This window comes from Urocampus carinirostris, chromosome 3, assembly GCF_059441175.1.
Source record: "Urocampus carinirostris isolate Australia breed hairy pipefish chromosome 3, RoL_Ucar_1.0, whole genome shotgun sequence".
NCBI lineage: Eukaryota > Metazoa > Chordata > Actinopteri > Syngnathiformes > Syngnathidae > Urocampus > Urocampus carinirostris.
Window position 1 is genome coordinate 47,985,523 of NC_142351.1, and position 20,322 is coordinate 48,005,844.

At 42.7% G+C, this 20,322-nt stretch overlaps 1 protein-coding gene across 1 annotated transcript; it reads right to left on the minus strand.

Moving 5' to 3' along the window:
* Positions 1 to 15,904: 15,904 nt before the first annotated feature.
* hes2.1 (hes family bHLH transcription factor 2, tandem duplicate 1) lies at positions 15,905 to 16,928 on the minus strand. Its single transcript, XM_088330026.1, has 3 exons — positions 16,798 to 16,928; positions 16,529 to 16,712; positions 15,905 to 16,443 (listed from the first exon to the last, which is right to left on the minus strand). The coding sequence occupies exons 1-3, from the start codon at positions 16,885 to 16,887 to the stop codon at positions 16,115 to 16,117; spliced, it is 603 nt and encodes a 200-aa protein (XP_088186152.1). The 5' UTR covers positions 16,888 to 16,928; the 3' UTR covers positions 15,905 to 16,114.
* Positions 16,929 to 20,322: the final 3,394 nt, after the last annotated feature.

Below are 20,322 nucleotides of genomic sequence, written 5' to 3' on the forward strand. Positions count from 1 at the left end.
TTAAAACTGCAATCTTGTAAAAGCAACGACATGCGGTACGAGTGGAAAAGAAAAAGACAAATAATAAAGAATTTAAATAGAAAGTAAAAATGAAGATAAGAAGATGAAAGAAAAACAAGAAACGTTAATAATAATAATAATAATAATTTATTCAAAAGGTAAAAAAAAAGAAAATGAAAAACCAAAAGAAGAGGAATAGGAAGAAAATAAAGTTTGAGTTTCTTAATCAAGGAGAAAATATATCAAAGTTATGAAAAATAATAGGAAAAAGTGGAAACAAGAAAGAAGCATGGAAAGAAAGAGAAAGAAGAAATGCAAAAATACAAGAGGTGAGAAAAAAGGTAGAAAGAAAAAGAAATAGGGAAAAAAAACTAAAAAATAAGAAGAAAATAACTAATTCAAAAGAAGACAATCTTTTCGAATCTATGCAATCAGGATTCAGGGCTAACCAATCTACAGAGACAGCCCTGATTAAGCTAACCAATGATCTTGCTGCTGCTGGACCTTAGTGCTGCCTTTGACACTGTGGACCATAATATCTTACTAGAACGGTTTGAAAAATGGATTGGTCTCTCAGGAACAGTCCTCTTATGGTTCAGATCCTACCTCTCAGATAGGATGCACTGTGTTAAATATGGTGAAATGACATCTGAGCCTTTAGTGTTACCTGTGGTGTTTCTCAGGGTTCAGTACTTGGCCCCCTTCTTTTCAGCATTTATACATGCTTCCAGTAGTTGATATTATTCGCAAGTATAATATCAGTTTTCATTGCTACGCAGATGACACTCAGCTATATCTTCCGATGGAGGAATCTGCTACACTAAATTCTTGAAATTTGGAGGCCTGCCTCACCGAGATAAAAGAATGGATGTCACTCAACTTCTTGCGCCTTCACTCTGAAAAGACCGAAATGCTAGTTATTGGTCCATCTAGATGCCGTGACTTGTTCTCAAAAACTGCTCAGAACATTGACAAATGTAATATCACCCAGAGTGACTCAGTCAAAAATTCAGATGTAATATTTGACCCCGATCTGTCCTTTCAAACACACGTTAAGAATATTACTAAAACAGCTTTTTTTCATCTTCGCAACATTGCTAAAATTCGCCCTATGCTGTCTCAGTCAGATGCGGAGATTATAATTTATGCGTTTGTTACCTCCCGTCTCAATTACTGTAATTCACTACTCTCCGGTCTCCCAAAGTCCAAAATCAAGAGCCTTCAACTAGTACAAAATGCTGCAGCGAGGCTTTTAACTAAGACAAGAAAGTTTGACCACATTACCCCGATTAAAGCTAACCTGCATTGGCTCCCTGTCAGCTTAAGATGTGATTTTAAGGTTCTGTTGGTAGTATACAAAATCATGCATGGACTTTCTCCATCTTTCAGATTTAATTACCCCCTATGTTCCGGTCCGGAGCCTTCGCTCTGAAAATGCTGGTCTTCTAGTGATCCCAAGAGCCAAGAAGAGATCCACAGGTTCGATAGCCTTCTCCATTCGGGCCCCGGTGCTGTGGAATGCTCTCCCCCCTGAGATCCGATTTTGCAACCTCAGTGGAAATGTTTAAATCTAAGCTGAAAACATGCTTCAATTCTATAGCATATGAATAACCTATATTTTATGTTGACAATACAGGTATAAGGGGTTGGTGTCATAATAGGCTGTAGTTTGCAATAGTCTTTGATCTGTGCAGCCCTTTGGAGGAAGGAAGGAAGGAAGGAAGGAAGGAAGGAAGGAAGGAAGGTAGGAAGGAAGGAAGGAAGGAAGGAAGGAAGGAAGGAAGGAAGGAAGGAAGGAAGGAAGGAAGGAAGGAAGGAAGGAAGGAAGGAAGGAAGGGTTTGCCAGAAAGAAAACTCAGATATTGGTGGGGAGACGTCCCATCTCTTCATGCCAAAGCTTCGCCCTTGGAAGAAAACAAGAAGAAAGGGAAGACAAGAAAGCTAGTTTCTTAATGAAGGAGAAAAATAAATCAAAGTTGATAAAATAATAGGAAAACCGGTTTAATGAAATGAAAGATGGAAATAAATAAACCATGAAACAGGGAAAGAAAGAAAGAAAGAAGGAAAGAGAAAGAAAAGAGAGAGAAAGGGAGAGAAAGAAACAAGCAAACAAAGAAACAAGGCCTGAAAGAAAGAAAGACAAATAAAAGAAAAAAGAAAGAAAGAAGATGAAAGATGAAAGGATAAAAACAGGTAAAGGAGGAAAGGAAGAAAGAAGAAAAAAAAAGAAAGAAACAAAGAAAGAAAAAAAAGAAAGGAAGACAGAAAGAAAGAAAGATACAAACAAACCATCAAACAAACAAATAAAAAAAAGAAAGAAAGAGAAAAAGAAAGAGGGAAAGAATGAAATAAGGAAATAAAGTCATAAAGAAATAAAAAAAAGGAAGAAAGAAAGAAGCGAAGAAATGAAGAAGGAAATAATCGAAAGAGAAAGAGAAAGAAAAAGGTAAAGAAGGGAATAAAGAAACAAGGGAAGAAAGAAGGAAAGAAATTAGGGAAAAGAATAAGAAATAGATTAGGAAATAAATAAAAAGAAAGAAAGAAAGAACAAGAGAAAGAAAGAAACAAAGAGGGAGAGAAGGAAAGAACAAAATAGGGACAAAAGAAAGGTAGTTAAGAAAGTTATGAACTATATCATGATCAAATATTTTGTAATATGATACGATACAACATCAAAAACAATGACACAATCTGTTTTTCTGTGTATTTTGCTAGCGTTTTTAACCATTTCTGCAACCCTTTTTGAATGGGAAGCTTGATAAAAGCACGTTTTAGGTCTGTCGATTTGCGTGACATAGGACGCTCCTCCGAAATAAACACCTGCTCTCATAGACTGTGCGGAAATGATAAACCGGCTCTCAAATGAGGACATTTGGAGCAGCATTCAATATCTTACCGTTGTTTGCTATCTTTTGTCTGGTTTTAAAATCCAGAGTGACATTTGCATTTGAGCGGTTTTCTCCATCTCTCATCTTGTTTTTTGAGGAGTTTGCGTCCCCCCTGTGTAAAAACATGAGCCCCTTTGGGAGGCACACTTGCTGCACGCGTCCCTCACAGTCCGCTGGGATGGAGACATTAATGGAAGGGACCCCAAAAGGGGGTGGAATTTGAAGATTAAAGGAGGAGGAGGGTGCTCCTCCTCTTATTCTATATGCTGTTGTCGGTTAGAGTCCCCCTTTTGTCTTTTTGAGTAAATTGGGCGTCTGTAACCCATCTGTGCAGGCCGGATAACAGGCTGCCTTTGTCTGTTGTGGTCCCGACACTTCCCTGGAATTAAAGTTGCTTCAAGGTTCGCCATGAGAAAGGGAGGGAAACTGCAGCCAAATAGCACCTGATTTCGTCTACAGGCTTGGCTTGTTGCATTCCTGCCCGTCTCAGCATCTACGATGCTGCAGCTCATCTTTACAGAATGTGAGAGAGATTAATACAAGTTGATTAAATTGATGAATATTGATTTTTTTTGTCTGTTTTCTAGTGGAGTTGCAGTGCACATCTAGTCCCTTGTTTATTTCTGTATGCTATGTTATCGCCACAATATGAAAGCCATGAGTGACGCAATTTATATTGTGAACAAAACAGGCCTATCCAAAATTTTGGAAAGGGAGAGTTTTTCCCCAGTGATTTGGTATCTGGTGTCCCTGAAGAGCGGGATGAAGCTTTACACCTGTTAGGAATTAATTAATAAAATGTATCGTTTACCAAATTGTTCAAATTAGTTATCTGAGTCAAACATAACCTACATCCACCAAACAATGAGCGTTTGTTTCTTGATGGAAAAGATGAACAAGATTTGCCGACATTTTCACACGGGGGCAGATTTAATTTCATAAACAATCTAACTAAGTGAACTCCATCGAATGTGGCCGAATTAGTGTCGCTCGAGTCTCTGTGTGGCATTCTCTGAAGTCCTCTAGCTTTCTCCTCTCGGCCCACGTCTCCCCGCAAGATGGCGTCTCGACTCCTCCCATGGGCGTGTCAAGGAAGCACCCTCTGGGCGTCGCGATGTCTGGAAAACTCAAAACAACACCGAGCGTTTCTACGTCATCAGGACCTCGTTCTCAAAACATCGCCTGCCGTCCTCCGTCAGAGTCCTGTTATCAAAATTCCCTAGTCAAAATATTCTGCATTTGGAACGGCGTGACCTGTCATTGAACTATAGCCTACTCAGTGAAAATCTTCATTGCACTCAATAAATGTAACTTCTATTCAATAGTATAAAATCCTTCATAGTCAAATGTATAAAATCCTTCACACCAAAAACAACTGTGATCAGATGATGAAGGAACTGTATCTGAGTCAGATCAGGATTTTCTGGCTACTGGTAGCTGTGGAAACCTGTGCTATCTGTTTCATGTTAAAGGCTTTTATACATTTGACTACAAAGGATTTTATACATTTGACTATAAAGGATTTTATACGATTGACTACAAATTATTCCGTTTAATGCAATACTGTGCTTTGGTTCAATGTACAAGGTCAGGGCAGGCTGGTGGAAGATGTTGTTTACAGGAACTGGACGTACTGCTGATAGCACATCAGCACATCCAGACGTTGACGCAGAAATGCCCGTCGTTGTTTTGAGAAGCCAGACATCAAGGCGCTCGTGGATGAGATTGTGAAGCCCAGGGGGCTTCCTTGGCACGCCCATGGGAGGAGCCGGCACACCATTATGCGGGGAGAAGATGGCCAATAGGAGAAAGCTAAAGGACTTCAGAAAAAGGCTTCCCAGAGACTCCAACTTCACTTCAGCCGTCTCTTGTTTTACACTTAGTTCTAAAATTGTGAATAAATCCGCCCCCGTGTGAAAATGTCGGCTTTCCTGTTCATTTTTCTCTCAAGAAACGAGCGCGCATAAATTCTTGGGTGAATGTAGGTTGTGTTTGGTTGATTGAGTCAGATAACTAATTCGAACAATTTGGTAAACGGTACATTTTGATAATTAATTCCCAACAATGTTGAGGAGTAAACACCTAGACCCAAAAACAGCCTGCAGAGGGATGGGTGCCATCAGGCTGTTCTTGCCCGAGAGGGTGGCACCTCTACAACTAGATGCTTAGGGATATGTGAACTATGCGAATGTTTGAAAGCCACGTATGATGAAATTGATAACGCACAATCAAATACTCAAAATTTCGTAGCAAAAACATTTTTTCTCAGTGATTTTTTTTGGGCAGTTGAACCTAAACGCGGACCAAAAATCAGAGTTCACAATTGTATTTGGGGTAAAGGGGAGTTGAAAAAAAGGGAGGAAAGGAAACATGATCAAAATCAAAGCACAGTCTGAACAACACACAGCTCGAGGAATGATGGCAGTCTTTCGGGGCCACAGCACAGGCGGCAAGGTGAACTTTGGCAGGCAGGAACCGCTTGAAGCGCAACAATCTGACAAATAAGATTTCCAGCGCAGTCCATTTATACAAAACCCCCTGAGCCTCCCAGATGATCGATGGCACGCTGGATCAAGCAATATATAGAATATACTGTAGTATCAGTATTGTCACAATCCCTGCCCATTGTTTAGAGGTAAGATCCAGCCCAAACCAGCCCTAACCTGACCCATTAACTTGATTTAGGGACCGGGCCTCAACTAAATCCAAAGCTGCACTTCGGTGCCGTGCGTACTTTGGCACTGAAGTGTGTGCTTCAACGCCGGAGAGCGCACGTCGGCTGAAGTACACCCGGCGCCAAAAAGCACTCCTCAGGTGGAGATCAGTGTATACTTTGGGCTCGGTCTGTCAAATCAAGTTTGCACTCCGGCCCCAAAGCACACCCTTCTACGCTAAAGTTTGCACGGCGCCAAAGTGCAGCGCCGAATTGTGTTACTCAAGTAAAAGTACAGTTACTTCAAAATTATATCACTGAAATAGAAGTCAAAAGTGTTTGTCTAAATATTTACTTGAGTAAAAGTGAGTGCATGCTGTGTCATGATTGCTGATTCGGGGCACTTGCGAATGCCCCGTTGGCGCCAACAGCCCAGGTTGCTGATTGGTTCCCTGACCCTTTTTAAACCCCCGTCTTCCAAGAGGAAGCTGTCAGACCGTCCTGCGAACCTACGCTTTCAGCTAGGCAAGCTCTGTACCTTCAGACAATCTCCTGCCTGATACCTGTTGCCGACCTGTTTCTGGACCCGTTTCTGCCCTGCTCTTCCGTCTAGGCCATCGACCTGTTTTGCCCTGTTTCCTGCCTGATACTTGTTGCTATCGACCAGCTTTCCTGCCGCCCACGACTATCCTCGCTTGACACGGAAGTGCCACTTCCGCGTTCCTGCCATCAGCTACCCGTGTCCGACGATCATCGGATCGTGGAAGCAAGCACTGCTCTCTTTCTCAATAAAACTGAGTAAAAACGAACACTATTGGGTCCTGTCTCCGCTTCTGGCTTGTGACATGCTGTGCAGATCCTTATGATTGAGAATTTTTTTAAGTATTGAAATAAAATGACCTTTGAAACACGACAGAAGAAATGACTTTGTTATTTGAGATGTTTACAATGGGGCAGCACGGCGGGGCAGTGGTTGGCGCTTGTGCGGCACAGTTCATGCAACTGCGTGGGCGTCCTCTACAAAAACCGACTCGGATCAGTATAGACCGGCGTTTTCAGACCGAAGGCTCCGGACCGGAACATAGGGGGAAATTCAATCTGAAAGATATGAGGGAACAAGTCCTGAGGTCATCAAAATAGAAAGAATTCATTAGTGGAAGGAGAAGAGGACGACGAGGTGAGCGGAGAAGATGAGGTAAAATTTTGGACTATTTGATAAAGTTTCAGGAGCGAGCAGCAGCAAGTCAACTGCAGGAGAGAGAGTGGGAAAGGTGAGATGGCACAACATTCATTTGGACAGGTAACTTAAAATTAGTTTTACCTGGTTATATCAGTATCAGAAATTATTTATATCAGTATCAGAAATTATTTATATCAGTATCAGAAATTATTTTCCCCCCATTTTATTAACACTCCACTTATTGAAACATAAATATTTTGTTCGTTTGTTTGTACATGATTCAATTGTTTGTTTGTTTGTACATGATTCAAATTGAATCGTTTCTTGTACATGATTCAATTGTTTGTTTGTTTGTTTGTACATGATTCAAATTGAATCGTTTCGCCGGCGCCGTCACGAATGGCAGCCACTCCAGCAGCTCCCGTGTTATTTTCGATTGTTCTCAGCTCAGGGATGCTGCTGGAAAAGTGAATTTCCCTTCGGGGATGAATAAAGTATCTATCTATCTATCTATCTATCTATCTATCTTGATGAAAATCATCTGTCAGGATGGTTTTGACCTGTGACTACCATCAACAAACTTCCATTCTTTTAAGATGGCTTTGAGTCCTTTGTCAGGGTTTCTAACTTTGATATTCTCTGTCATGTGATTTTATCCTTTAGCAATCTTAGAATCCGGGGATCAATTGGACAAGTTTTCTCTACATTGCTTTGACTTCATAATGAGCATTCAGGTTAGCTTAAAAACACATACCTTATTTCTCCATTTATTGTATTTTCATCCATTTGGGTAGATATGATATTTCATGGTCTTGCCGTCATGGAACTTCTGCTATTGTTCTATTTGTGTGTGAGCCGGTGCCCAGATTTGTCTTCCTTTTATGTATTGCTCAGATGAGGTCAGCTTGTGTACCTTCGTGTTTTGTTGAGTTAGAGGCCGTTTGTATTCCAATTTGTAATATATTTTATAATATTTCCTCTCGTCGTCATGGCACTCTGATTAATGTTCTATCAATGTGTGGGAATTTTTCTGGTGTTGTCCCCATTTCATGTTATGTTTTGTTAGAAGTGGTTGGTGTTGGAACATTATGTCGTTTTTCTATCGACATATCAGTATGACCCCTATGTCCTCTTTCTTGTCAAGTAAAGTCAGGTCATGTTTATTTGTGTAGCCCTTGATCACAAAGAGTCTCAAAGGGCTGCAAAGACCACAGATTATTGCAAACCACAGACTATTATGACACCATCCCCTCATCTAAAACCTACATGAGGGCAAATAATACACATATTATAAACATAAAATGTAGATTATTCATATGCTATAGAGTAGAAGTGTGTTTCAAGCTTAGATTTAAACATTTCCACTGAGGTTGCAGATCGAATCTCAGGGGGAAGAGCATTCTTCAGCACCGGGGCCCGAATGGAGAATGCTCTCGAGCCTGCGGATCTCTTCTTGGCTCTTGGGATCACTAGTAGACCAGCGTTTTCAGAGCGAGGGCTCCGGACCGGAACATAGGGGGTAATTAAATCTGAAAGATGGAGAAAGTCCATGCATGATTTTGTATCATACCTACAGAACCTTAAAATCACATCTTAAGCTAACAGGGAGCCAATGCAGGTTAGCTAAATCGGGGTGATGTGATCAAACTTTCTTGTCTTAGTTAAAAGCCTAGCTGCAGAATTTTGTACCAGCTGAAGGCTTTTGATTTTGGACTTCGGGGAGACCGGAGAGTAGTGCGTTACAGTAATCGAGACAGGAAGTAAACAATGTGTGAATTATAATCTCCGCATCTGACTGAGACAGCATTGGAAGAATTTTAGCAATGTTGCGAAGATGGAAGAAAGCTGTTCTAGTAATATTCTTTACGTGTGTTTGAAAGGACAGGTCGGGGTCAAATATGACACCTAAATTTTTAACTGAGCCACTCTGGGCGATATTACATTTTTCAATATTCAGAGCAGTTTTTGAGAAGTCACGGCATTTAGATGGACCAATAACTAACATGTCGGTCTTTTCAGAATTAAGGCGCAAGAAGTTGAGTGACATTCACTCTTTTATCTCAGTGAGGCAGGCCTCCAATTTTCCACAGTTTAGTTTGTTTCTTTTGTATTTTGTTCAGTTGTGAACAGTTTGTATTCCAACATTCCACATTGCCCTTCTTTCATGCTATGATCGGTGCCAACTCGTTTCAGTTCCAAAACATCCTGTGTCTCCATGCTTTTTTGCCTGTTCGTTTGCATCTGGTTAGCGTTTCAACATTATGATGCAATCAAGTGTGTAGTTTTGGCATTGACGGCCATTGTCAAGAGTTCAAACGCAGTTTTTTTGTATTTTGGTGAAAAGTACTCCAGTTTACACTTGTCTGGAAGTAGTGGCCCTCATAGTCAACTTTCCTTTTTTCCTTACAGTCACCATGTCGGAAATAGGGTGGGCTAAAATTCTCACAGAAAGCCAATGGCAAGGTGGCCAAAGGGTTACTGCCTCCATCTGGTCAAATGTTTTTGTTTTTTTTCGTACAAATTTCTGTTATACTGCGGTCAACATTACTGGCGGGCCACATATTAATTTCATGACAGTGGCCATGGGCCAGTAAAAATTTGATCACGGGCCGTAACTGGTCCATGGGCCGGACTTTGGACATGGCTATCCTTGACCCATCAATCCATCCATTATCTGCACCGCTCATCCTCAGTATGGTTGCGGGGGTGCTGGAGCCCATCCCAGTGTGTAGGGGACACCCTGAAATGGTTACCAGCCAGTCGCAGGGCACACAGGGACAGACAATTAGCTCACTCCTTCACACCTAGGGACAATTTGGACCGGCCAATCAACCTGACATGCATGTTTTTGGATTGTGGGAGGAAACCAGAGTGCCCGGAGAAAACCCACGCAAGCGTGGGGAGAACGTGCAAACTCCACACAGGAAGGTTCGATCTCATGACCTTGCTCTTAACCCATATTCTCTAAACACACCCTGTGTTTGGACTAGTGATACACAATATATTAGAATATACTATTTACATCAGCAGGATATGACAATGTCCACAAGGCGAAAAGACAGATTGGGGAATTGAACGATTTGCAAACTGATGGAGGAGCTTGTTATGGCTTATTATAAAAGTGTGGATTCTTTAGAATAGAATTGAATTGACTTTTATTGTCATTCTTTGTAACCCTGCACACAGAACGAAATGTCGATACACCTGACCCGTACAGCCAAACTGTAGCGAGCCGATGCAGCCGCAGCCAAACAGGGCGCAGCCATTTTAGACCCAACTGCTGTGGTGGGAGTCATTAGGTGACCAAACCCCCCAATTCCAACCCTTAATGACAAGCACCAAGCAGGGAGGCAATGAGTACCAATCTTGTAAGTCTTAGGTATGACTCGACCGAGGCTTGACCCAGCGACTTCCCAGTCTCGGAACGGGCGCCCTACCATCGAGGCTACCGAGCTGGTAGCTTTATGGTCTATATTAGAAAATGGAGGCCAAGTGGTCATTCTTGAAGAAAGTGGTTAATTGATTTTCCTTGTATCACATTGAAAATATGTGCCAGTGTCGAGCCCTTACCGACAATTATTGTCTTTGTCGATGGCTGGGACGGAAGAGCAGGGCAGAAACGGGTCCAGAAACAGGTCGGCAACAGGTATCAGGCAGGAGAAAAGAGGACAGGCGATTGTCGGAAGGTACAGAGCTTGCCTAGCTGAAAGAGTAGGTTCGCAGGACGATCTGACACTGGTAACAGGGAGCCGGGGGGTTTAAAAAGTGGCAGGGAGCCAATCAGCGACCAGGGCTGTTGGCGCCAACGGTGCAGCCGCAGGTGCCCTGAATCAGTAATCATGACAGTTATAGTTGTAAGCAGTGTTGAGCACCTTACTTTAAAAAATAATTACTTATAATTACTCACTACTTCTTCCAAAAAGTAACTGAGTTAGTAACTGAGTTGTTTTATAATTTGAGTAACTAGATACCAGGATTAAAAAACTATTTCCGTTACTTAAAAAAAATTGCTTTATGTCAAATAATCCAAAATTTTCTGAACAGCATTTGAGCCAGTTAAATAAAGAAGAACAGACAGGTAGTTGTTTTATAAGACCTTGTAATATTCATTGCACTTTAGCAGCAACAGATTTATCATACACTAGAATTGCACCAATAAAAAAACAATGAACAAGATAATAAGATAACAAATGAGCAGTAAATAATATAGAAATATTGATATATTAAATTTTACTCTCACATCCTAAAAAAATAGTGAAGTAGACATAGCCAACTGTACTCCAAGTAACTTGTTCACAACAAATGTAACGGTAAATGGTCTGCATTTATATAGCGTTTTTCAAGTCACTGAAGACCTCCCAAAGCGCTTTACAATGTGCTTCACACTTTCCCTTTTATACACACTAACTAACCGATAGCAGCGTCATACATGCAAGGCAAGTATCTGACCGTCTGGGGATTCAGTGTCTTCTCCAAGGACACTTCGACATATTAAACAGAGAAGCCGGGAATCGAACCTGTGACCTCTTGATCCCAATCTCTTGTCAGACAACTGCTCAAGTAGGCATATGCTACAGTACTTCCAGCATTTTCAAACAACAAAAGTAAACAGTTCCACAATACAAAGCAGACATGGGACCAAGTCACACATGTGCAAGTCTCAAGTAAGTCTCAAGTCTTCACCTTCAAGTCCCAAGTAAGTCCCAAGTATTTTTTTCTTGGGCAAGTCAAGTCACAAGTCAAGTCCCGAGTCTTAGATTGCCAAGTCCAAGTCAAGTCACAAGTCATAAAAACAGCGACTCGAGTCGACTCGAGTCCAAGTCACTAAGTCTCAAGTCCCCATGTCTGATACAAAGTGCATTTAAAACTGCTATGTAAAATACCAAACTATCAGTGTAAAATCAAACTCTCACAATCTGGACCTATTGGTCAAGTAGCACTAAAAATATTTGGTTTACAACAATATAGAGTGGCTACCCAATCCCTCTCAGTCCCTACCTCCCTCCATCCCTATTCTCCCCCACTCTCTATCCCTCTATGCCGTAGTTTTGGAACAATTAGTGTTTAAAAAATAAGAACCACTGAGAAAGAATCCTACACTAGTTTTCGCTAATAAGATGTTCAGTATTGTGAATTTATTAGCGCTTTTACTCGTAATATTACGGTAGGACGTTCTCCTTGTGTGTCGTCTACAGGCACGCGTTGTTTTGCGATATTGTAGATGGCTGCCATGTTAGGCTGAATGAGAGCCGTGTTCACATTTGTGTGTTGTTGGTGAATAAATATGCCGAAAGGCTGACTAGACAAAGTGATGCACTGCTTTCGGCCCCTTAGTAACGATAACAGCGTTATAACGGCATAAAAAAATAATTAGTTCCATTAACCGGATACTGAAAAAATAACTCTGTTTTGTTATTCCCAACACTGGTAGTGAGTACTGTGATTCTCTAAAACCCTGTTAATAAAGTCTATTATTTTTGTATTTTTGTCTGGCGACCATATTTTCAGTGACCACAATCCAGCACCAGTCGAGGAAAATTAATTTGTGAATTTCCCTGCGGGGATGAATAAAGTATCTATCTATCTATCAATCCATCTAAATGTATTGGTCTACACGGTCGTCAATGGAGGTAAATTAGCTCACAATCCAAAGAGGCAAATTAAATGTTGTAATTTTTTTCAAGAAACATTTTTTTGGGGCACAAAACTGATCAATTTTGTATTATTAACAGCTTACCTTATAAAATGCTTCTCGGGTTTCTGCTTCAAAAACAACGAAGACATGAATTTTGTTGGCTTTGTGAAATTACTGTTAAAAAAACAAATTAAATCTTGCATAGTCTCATTTATCTGTATGTGGCAAGTTAAGGAAACTGCTGGTGCGTCGTTGGTGCATTGGAAGTCGACAGCAAATGCCCGTGTGTCATGATTTGCCTATTTCTCTCACCTGTGCTCACTTGTTTAGCACCAGCTGCTGCTCGTTTCCTTTTTGGTTCCCCTCCTATTCAAACACATTATTCTCATTCACTCCTGGTCAGTCCGTCAGCGAACCTAATCACCTGCAAGGCAAGCACTTTTTGACTCTGGCTCTGTCTGTCCCATTCGGTCCTGTCCTGTTTCCTGCTCGTCCGTCCCTGGCTTCCCGATCGACTCTGGTTACCTGACTTCCGATCTCCGACCACGCTTCGTTCTCCCGTCCCGGCTGCCCGTCCTGCTTCCATCCTGCGACCACGCTCTGGTCTCCCATCCTGGCTGCCCGACTTGCTTCCGTCCTCTGACCACGTTCCGTTCTCCCGTCCCGGCTGCCCGACTTGCTTCCAATCTCGGACCATGCTTCGTTCGCCAGGGCTTCCTGCTCCTCCTGCCCAGCGAGCACTTGGTCGCTGTTGTTTGCTTCCCTGCGCCTGTCGTCCTCGATTCTCCAATAAAGCTTTGTGTGAGATGTTAAGCGTTTGGTTCTACTGTCTGTCCTGGTTCTGACACTGTGTTCTCATACACATGCGATTCATGAAACTATACTACTGTATATTGTTTAACATTTTAAAGTGACAGTGTGCATTGATTCACCGCTTAAGGTCTCTGTATCACAGAATGCTGTGTATTCCAGCAAGTCACAAAGCCCAAAGGATACCACAAAATTGGCATACCCAATTCCCAATCCTCTTTTGCGGAGAAAACATTGATTTCAGTGAGTGAGAGGACATGAAAGCAATTGTAAATCTTTGCAAACAACAACGAAAAGACCGAGTGAGCTGGATTTACCAGGAGCCGCTAAAACAAGCAAGCTGGAATCAAATGGGAAAAAAATGGGTGGCGGAAGCTTGTGCGAGCAAACAACATCATTTAGTTGCAGGTATCTGATAATTGAGACTCAGCATTCATCACATGAAGGACCCAGCTATACACTTAGGTCCGTAGTAATGTGTTGGGAATTAAATATCAAAATGTACCGTTTACCAAATTGTTATAATTAGTTATCTGACTCCAAACACGACCTACATTCACCCAACAATGTATGCGCGTTCGTTTCTTGAGGGAACAATGATCAGGAAAGCCGACATATCCACACGGGGGCAGATTTATTTTCCTAACAATATAACTAAGTGAATTTCATCGGAGACGGCTGAAGAAGCGACGTTGGAGTCTCTGGGAAGCCTTCTTCTGAAGTCCTTTAGCTTTTTCCAATTGGCCATCTTCTCCCCGCATAGTTTTGTGCCGGCTCCTCCCATGGGTGTGCCAAGGAAGCCCAACGTGGGCTTCACAATCTCATGGACGAGCGTCTTGATGTCTGGTTCATTCTGTGTTAGCACACTCACGCGTCCTGTTATCAACAGAGCTAGACAAAATATTCTGCATTTGGAACAGCCTGACCTGTCATTGAATCAAAGCCCACTCAGTGAAAATCTTCATTGCATTATGAGTCAATCGTATAAAATCCTTTATAGTCAAGTGTATAAAATCCTTCAAATGCTAAAACATGATCAGGACAAGCTAACTTGTCAGATTCATCATTCAGGCATAGAAGGAGGATAGCAGCGAAACCTCTTTAAGGGGAACCTCAAGCTAGCTAATATAATTTTACTTATCCAAACCAAGAAATATTTATGTTTCTGTGAACATGCATTTATTTTAATTGAAATTGATAGTTTATTTTCAGATAAATTTAGTATTTGTGTTTGACTGAGGGTCAAGTCCAGTTATGTCTATTTGTATGGCCATAAATCACAAAAAATATAAAGGACATTTATATACATACCTGTCAACCTGTACATTTTTGCCGTACAAAGTATGTTTATTATGCATTTTAAGACGTGTACGACGTACAAGAAAATCTGTACGGAAAAACGCAAATTTGTCAATAATGGGTATCATCCGGGGTACACCGACTATCACGAAACAGCAAATCAATCAATTCAAACAAGTTCGCTGCAGTAGCGCTTTATCTTGGATTTTTTTTTTCGTTGCAAACGAAGCGAGCGTTTGCTACTGTGCGCATGCGTCTGCAGCCTGGGGATTCCCCATCATACATCATTCCGTGGCAGTTGTGTAGTGAAAGGAAGTCCGTCTCTTTTTAGGGAACTGGCTTTTTTGGCTCAACTCATCTAAGAGAGTTGGCTCTCAAACGGTTTACTTGCTTTTATGCATTATATTACGAATCGTTATTGTTGTATAAAGAAGTTAAGAAAAAAAGGAAGTATTAAAGTAGAAAATGAAAAAAACAGGTTTGTGGTTATCCCTTTAAACAGTATGTTACCAACAATAATTTAATGCAAAAGATGAATTAATAGGTTGAATAAGAAAATTCTACTTAATTATATTTGCATGTATTTTTTCCTTCTACAGTGAACATCCAAGCTTCTTCATTTTTTAACTTTTTTTATGATAAACTTTGTCCATGTCGAGCAACTTAGTATCTCACAACAAAATGTTAATTAACAGTATATATGATATAACGAAACACATGGCCGGTTCAAATTGTCCCTAGGTCTGAATGAGCGAGTGAATTGTCTGTCTCTGTGTGCCCTGCGACTGGATGTACAATACAACATGTTTAAAATAAAATTTGGTGTAAGATTATTTTGTATTTCGTAAGGGAAAATACGACAGTTTGTAAGGGCATGGAGCCGTGGAGGTTGACAGGTATATATATATATATATATATACCACACAATGAGCATTTAAGATCCAAAGTACAGTAATATGTGCCACTTGGATATGTAAATCAAGGAAGATCAGTGACAAATGACCAGCCATCCCCCTCCCTCTCCTCAAAGAATGAGTTTGGGGGGTGTGCACACTCGACCATGCCACGACCTTAGCGATCTTCCCACCAATTTGGCGCGAAGCAGTGAGGCGCCTCATGCAGCAACAATGGAGCAGCTGCTCTCTGCATCAATGGGCTCAGGCTGACCCGCAGCTTTGTGCTTTTGCCGCCTTTTTCCTCAAGCGGACGTCTCGCTCATTAGCCGCTTTTAAAGGCATCAAAACATATCACAGAGGACACTTTTTGCTTTCTTTGTTCATGCGCATTTATTGACTTTTTCCAGTGATACAACTGTTCATGTTTTTATGGAGTTTTATCACACGCATTTAACACACAGTGTTTACAAAAAATTTTTTTGCACAGACCAAAATACTTTCAAGTCCATGGTGCAAACCTCAAACTGTCTAACCCTTTGGGTTTTACAAAAGTGTTGTTGACAATCCGTGCCTTTGAAACCCCAAAGAGGATTGCGATAATAATAACTTATTAGCGTTTCTTTGGGATCTGTGCTTGCTTTACCCCAAATTGCTGGATTACATTCATGGAACAGCAATTCAAACATTTCATCAGCGTTAATTAGAATATTTAGGAATAAATAAGCTAGCCTAAAATAGAAATGTCACTTCAGTCTACCAGGGCCTCCACATGTCAATGATAGCAGCAGGCGGGACGGATTGCGCCTGGCGAGGCTCGGGCCCCAGCAGCTGAGACTGAGGCTGGCCCTCGGCCCCGGTGGCACTAGACTTCAGGCTCAGCAGCCTCTGCTGGATGCGAGGGAAGGCCTTGGAGTTCTGAGCACAGCAGTTGAGGCAGGACGGGGCGACATCAGTGGACATTGAACGTCGCACGAAGTCGCTGACCCGCTTGCACGCGTCTTCTTTGAGGCTGCTTTCAGGAAGCAGAGCCGAGACCCGCTGCAGGCATGCTTTGTAGCCTTCTCTGTAGCTTTCTGCAGGATCTGAATCAGTAGAAGATACAAGCATTAGCTGACGCAAATTGGAATTGTTTTTATGATTGTTGTTTGAGATGTGACAATTCCTCACCTTTTGCAGGAGATGCTGGAAGATCCCTGAGGAACCGGACTGTCATCTCAAGAATGTCTGCTTTCTCCAGCTTGGAGTAGCGAGTGTTGTCTTTTCCAACCAGGGGAAGGATCAGACTCTTGAGATTGCTCAGACTGTCATTTATACGAGCACGTCTCCGCTTCTCCAATAGTGGTTTGAGAGTCTGGAAGAAGTCATGAAGAAACATGTTACATAGATTCACAAAATTTTCACAAAACAAGTTCTGAAAACATATTGTTTTTCCTTACCTTTCTAAGTTCGTGGGCTTGTTTCCTCTGGGCCACAGTGGACCTGACGTTAAGAGGCTGGCTGGCTTTGGAAGGGATGCTGGGACTCATATTTTGGCAGTGAGGAGACTCGTGCTTGGTGTAAGAGGGGTTGCAATTCAGAGCTGGAATGAACATGCAGAGCTGGGCTGCCTCCTATTTATGTGGCCCAGCCGCATCACAGGGGCGGGACACAAGCCTTGACAAGCGCAGTTTGATTCGGGAGGGGCTGTTGAGGGTTCAACCCCTCTGGGAAATGAATACAAGATATGCGTGCTGGTTTCTGGGCCATCTGTCCTTGGATAGTCCCAGTCAAGCGCTGGTATGCAGAACTGAGTTGTCTCATGGTGTATTATTTAGAATGTCAAAACCTGGACACACACAAAACTAATGCTTGTTTCTCTTTTGTATTTTTGTCCTGTAGGACAAAATAAAGTGTTAGAGTAAGTCTATTTTTAACCCTACTTCCAATCCCGGGATTGAAATGATAATAACATAGTAACAACAGAGTAATAATATGATAGATTATTACTTTACAGCACCTTCATAATCTTGTCGCCGCTGTTTTTTTTTTGGTGTAAAGCGTCATTCCTCTTCTTAGAGATTAGCCACTTTGCCCCAAAAAGACTACTGGTATACATGTGATTATCGACAGTATATATCGTAATATTATTGTATTGTATTGCTGCCGGCAGTACGGCGGCGCAGTGGATAGCGCATGTGCGGCACAGTTCATGTCTTGGGAACCTCCTGCGTGGGTTCAAATCCAGCTCCAGACTTCCTGTGCGGAGTTTTTATGTTCTCCCCGTGCTTGCGTGGGTTTTCTCCGGGCACTCCGGTTTCCTCCCACATTCCAAAAACATGCATTTCCAGGTGAATTGGCCGGTCCAAACTGTCCCTAGGTGTGAATGAGCGAGTGAGTTGTCTGTCCCCGTGTGCCCTGCGATTGGCTGGCAACCAGTTCAGGGTGTCCCCTGCCCACTGCCCGATGATTGCTGGGATGGGCTCCAGCACCCCCGCGACCCTACTGAGGACAAGCGGTGTAGCTAATGAGATGAGATAATGTATTGCTGCCTGTGTGAAAATATTTCGTTTCTTTTTTTATCTTGTTCATTATATGCAGTTGTTTTTGCCGTGCCTGGATAAATAAGCCACAAACCCCTGCTGTCCATGCCATGTTTACTATGGCAAACGAATATACATATAGTAACAATGCAAACATATTCACAGGTTCAAACTAATTTACAGACAGCTGGTCTGGTCACAGTATGCACTGGAAAGGGCTCTGTAATGTCAGTTCCCTTACCACTGTGGTTATTTTGTTCTGACCATTATTAACACTAGTCTTTGCCATTATTGGATTGAACTTGTAATTCTGAAGTGTCAGTTGTTTGTTTTTTCAAATTTTCTTTTTGGGGGGATGGTCCTGTGTGATGGCTTTGAATAGGTATTCCCTGCAAGGAAAGAAAAATGGAAAAGGAGTGGACATTTAAAAGCTTCAGCTTCAGCCTACTCCCTGTATGTGTATATTGTCGCATTGTTCATCTGTTTGTTTGCTTTTTGGTAAATGTTTTGTTGTCTCCGGTAGTAAATTGTTGATGTTTTGTGCGCATACATACACACATAGATAGATTTTTGTGGGGGTGTATACTAATCCATGCACAAAAAATGCATATAAGAAGGGCTGAGTTGCACGTTTGTGAGGCCAGAATGCAATGTTTATCTGCATTTGAGCTGATGCTGGTGGGGTGCAGGAGTGGTGTGGTGTGGGGGGGGTGTAGTTCTCTGCGTCCACAAGCGACGCTGGGTTATGGCCACAAACGCACATGCAAACGCACACGCAAACGCACACGCAAACGCACACGCATGCGCACACGCTAGCACACGATAAGAACAAAATTAATTTGTCATCTAATTATCTTCTTTCTGACCACTATTTCTTGAATTTGACACAAGATGAAAAAAGTATAAATCTAATGGCATGCCTCCATTGCCTTTGGTAAATGTTTAATGTCGAGAATTTCTAATCATTAAAAATAAATGTTCCAACATGTAGAAAAGAATACGGACAATAATGCACATTTTATTTTATCTTTAGCTCAGTTGTTATTATTAATAATAATAATTTCTTTAGCACTTGACTTAATCTCTAATATGGGAAATAGTGAGGATAAGCGGCTTAAAAAATTATTAAGTGTATATAATTCAAGTAAGGCCTTAATGATTATGTGTGGGACACATGAATCAATGTTGTATGTTGTATGTTCTATGTCCATCCATCCATCCATTGTCTTCCGCTTATCCGAGGTCGGGTCGCGGGGGCAGCAGCGTTAAAAGGGAAGCCCAGACGTCCCTATCCCCAGCCACCTCCTCCAGCTCATCCGACGGGACACCGAGGCGTTCCCAAGCCAGCCGAGAGACATAGTCTCTCCAACGTGTCCTGGGCCGCCCCCGGGGCCTCCTGCCGGTGGGACATGCCCGGAACACCTCCCGAGGGAGGCGTCCAGGAGGCATCCTTATTAGATGCCCGAGCCATCTCAACTGGCTCCTCTCAACGCGGAGGAGCAGTGGCTCTACACCGAGTTCCTCCCGGATGACTGAGCTTCTCACCCTATCTCTAAGGGAGAACCCAGCCACCCTGCGGAGGAAACTCATTTCAGCCACTTGTATCCGGGATCGAGTTCTTTCGGTCATGACCCAAAGTTCATGACCATAGGTGAGGGTAGGAACGTAGATCGACTGGTAGATCGAGAGCTTTGCCTTTCGGCTCAGCTCCCTCTTCACCACGACAGACCGGTACAGGGTCCGAATGACGGCAGACGCTGCACCGACCCGTCTGTCGATCTCCCGTTCCATCCTACCCTCACTCGTGAACAAGACCCCAAGATACTTGAACTCCTCCACTTGGGGCAAGACTTCCTCCCCGACTCGGAGGGAGCATACCACCCTTTTCCGACTGAGAACCATGGCCTCGGACTTGGAGGTGCTGATCCCCATCCCGGCCGCTTCACACTCGGCTGCGAATCGCTCCAGCGAGAGCTGAAGATCACGGCCTGAGGAAGCCAACAGCACCACGTCATCTGCAAAAAGCAGTGACGCAATGCTGAGGCCCCCAAACCGGACTCCATCCCCGCCAAGGCTGCGCCTTGAAATTCTGTCCATAAAAGTTATGAACAGAATCGGTGACAAAGGGCAGCCCTGGCGGAGCCCAACCCTCACCGGGAACGAATCCGACTTAGTGCCGGCAATGCGGACCAGACTCTGGCACCGGGAATACAGGGACCGCACAGCCCGGATAAGACTGTGCGGTACCCCATACTCCCGAAGCACCCCCCACAGGGCCTCCCGAGGAACACGGTCGAATGCCTTCTCCAAGTCCACAAAACACATGTAGACCGGACAGGCAAACTCCCATGCACCCTCAAAGACCCTGAAGAGTGTATAGAGCTGGTCCAGTGTTCCACGACCAGGACGAAAACCACACTGTTCCTCCTGAATCCGAGATTC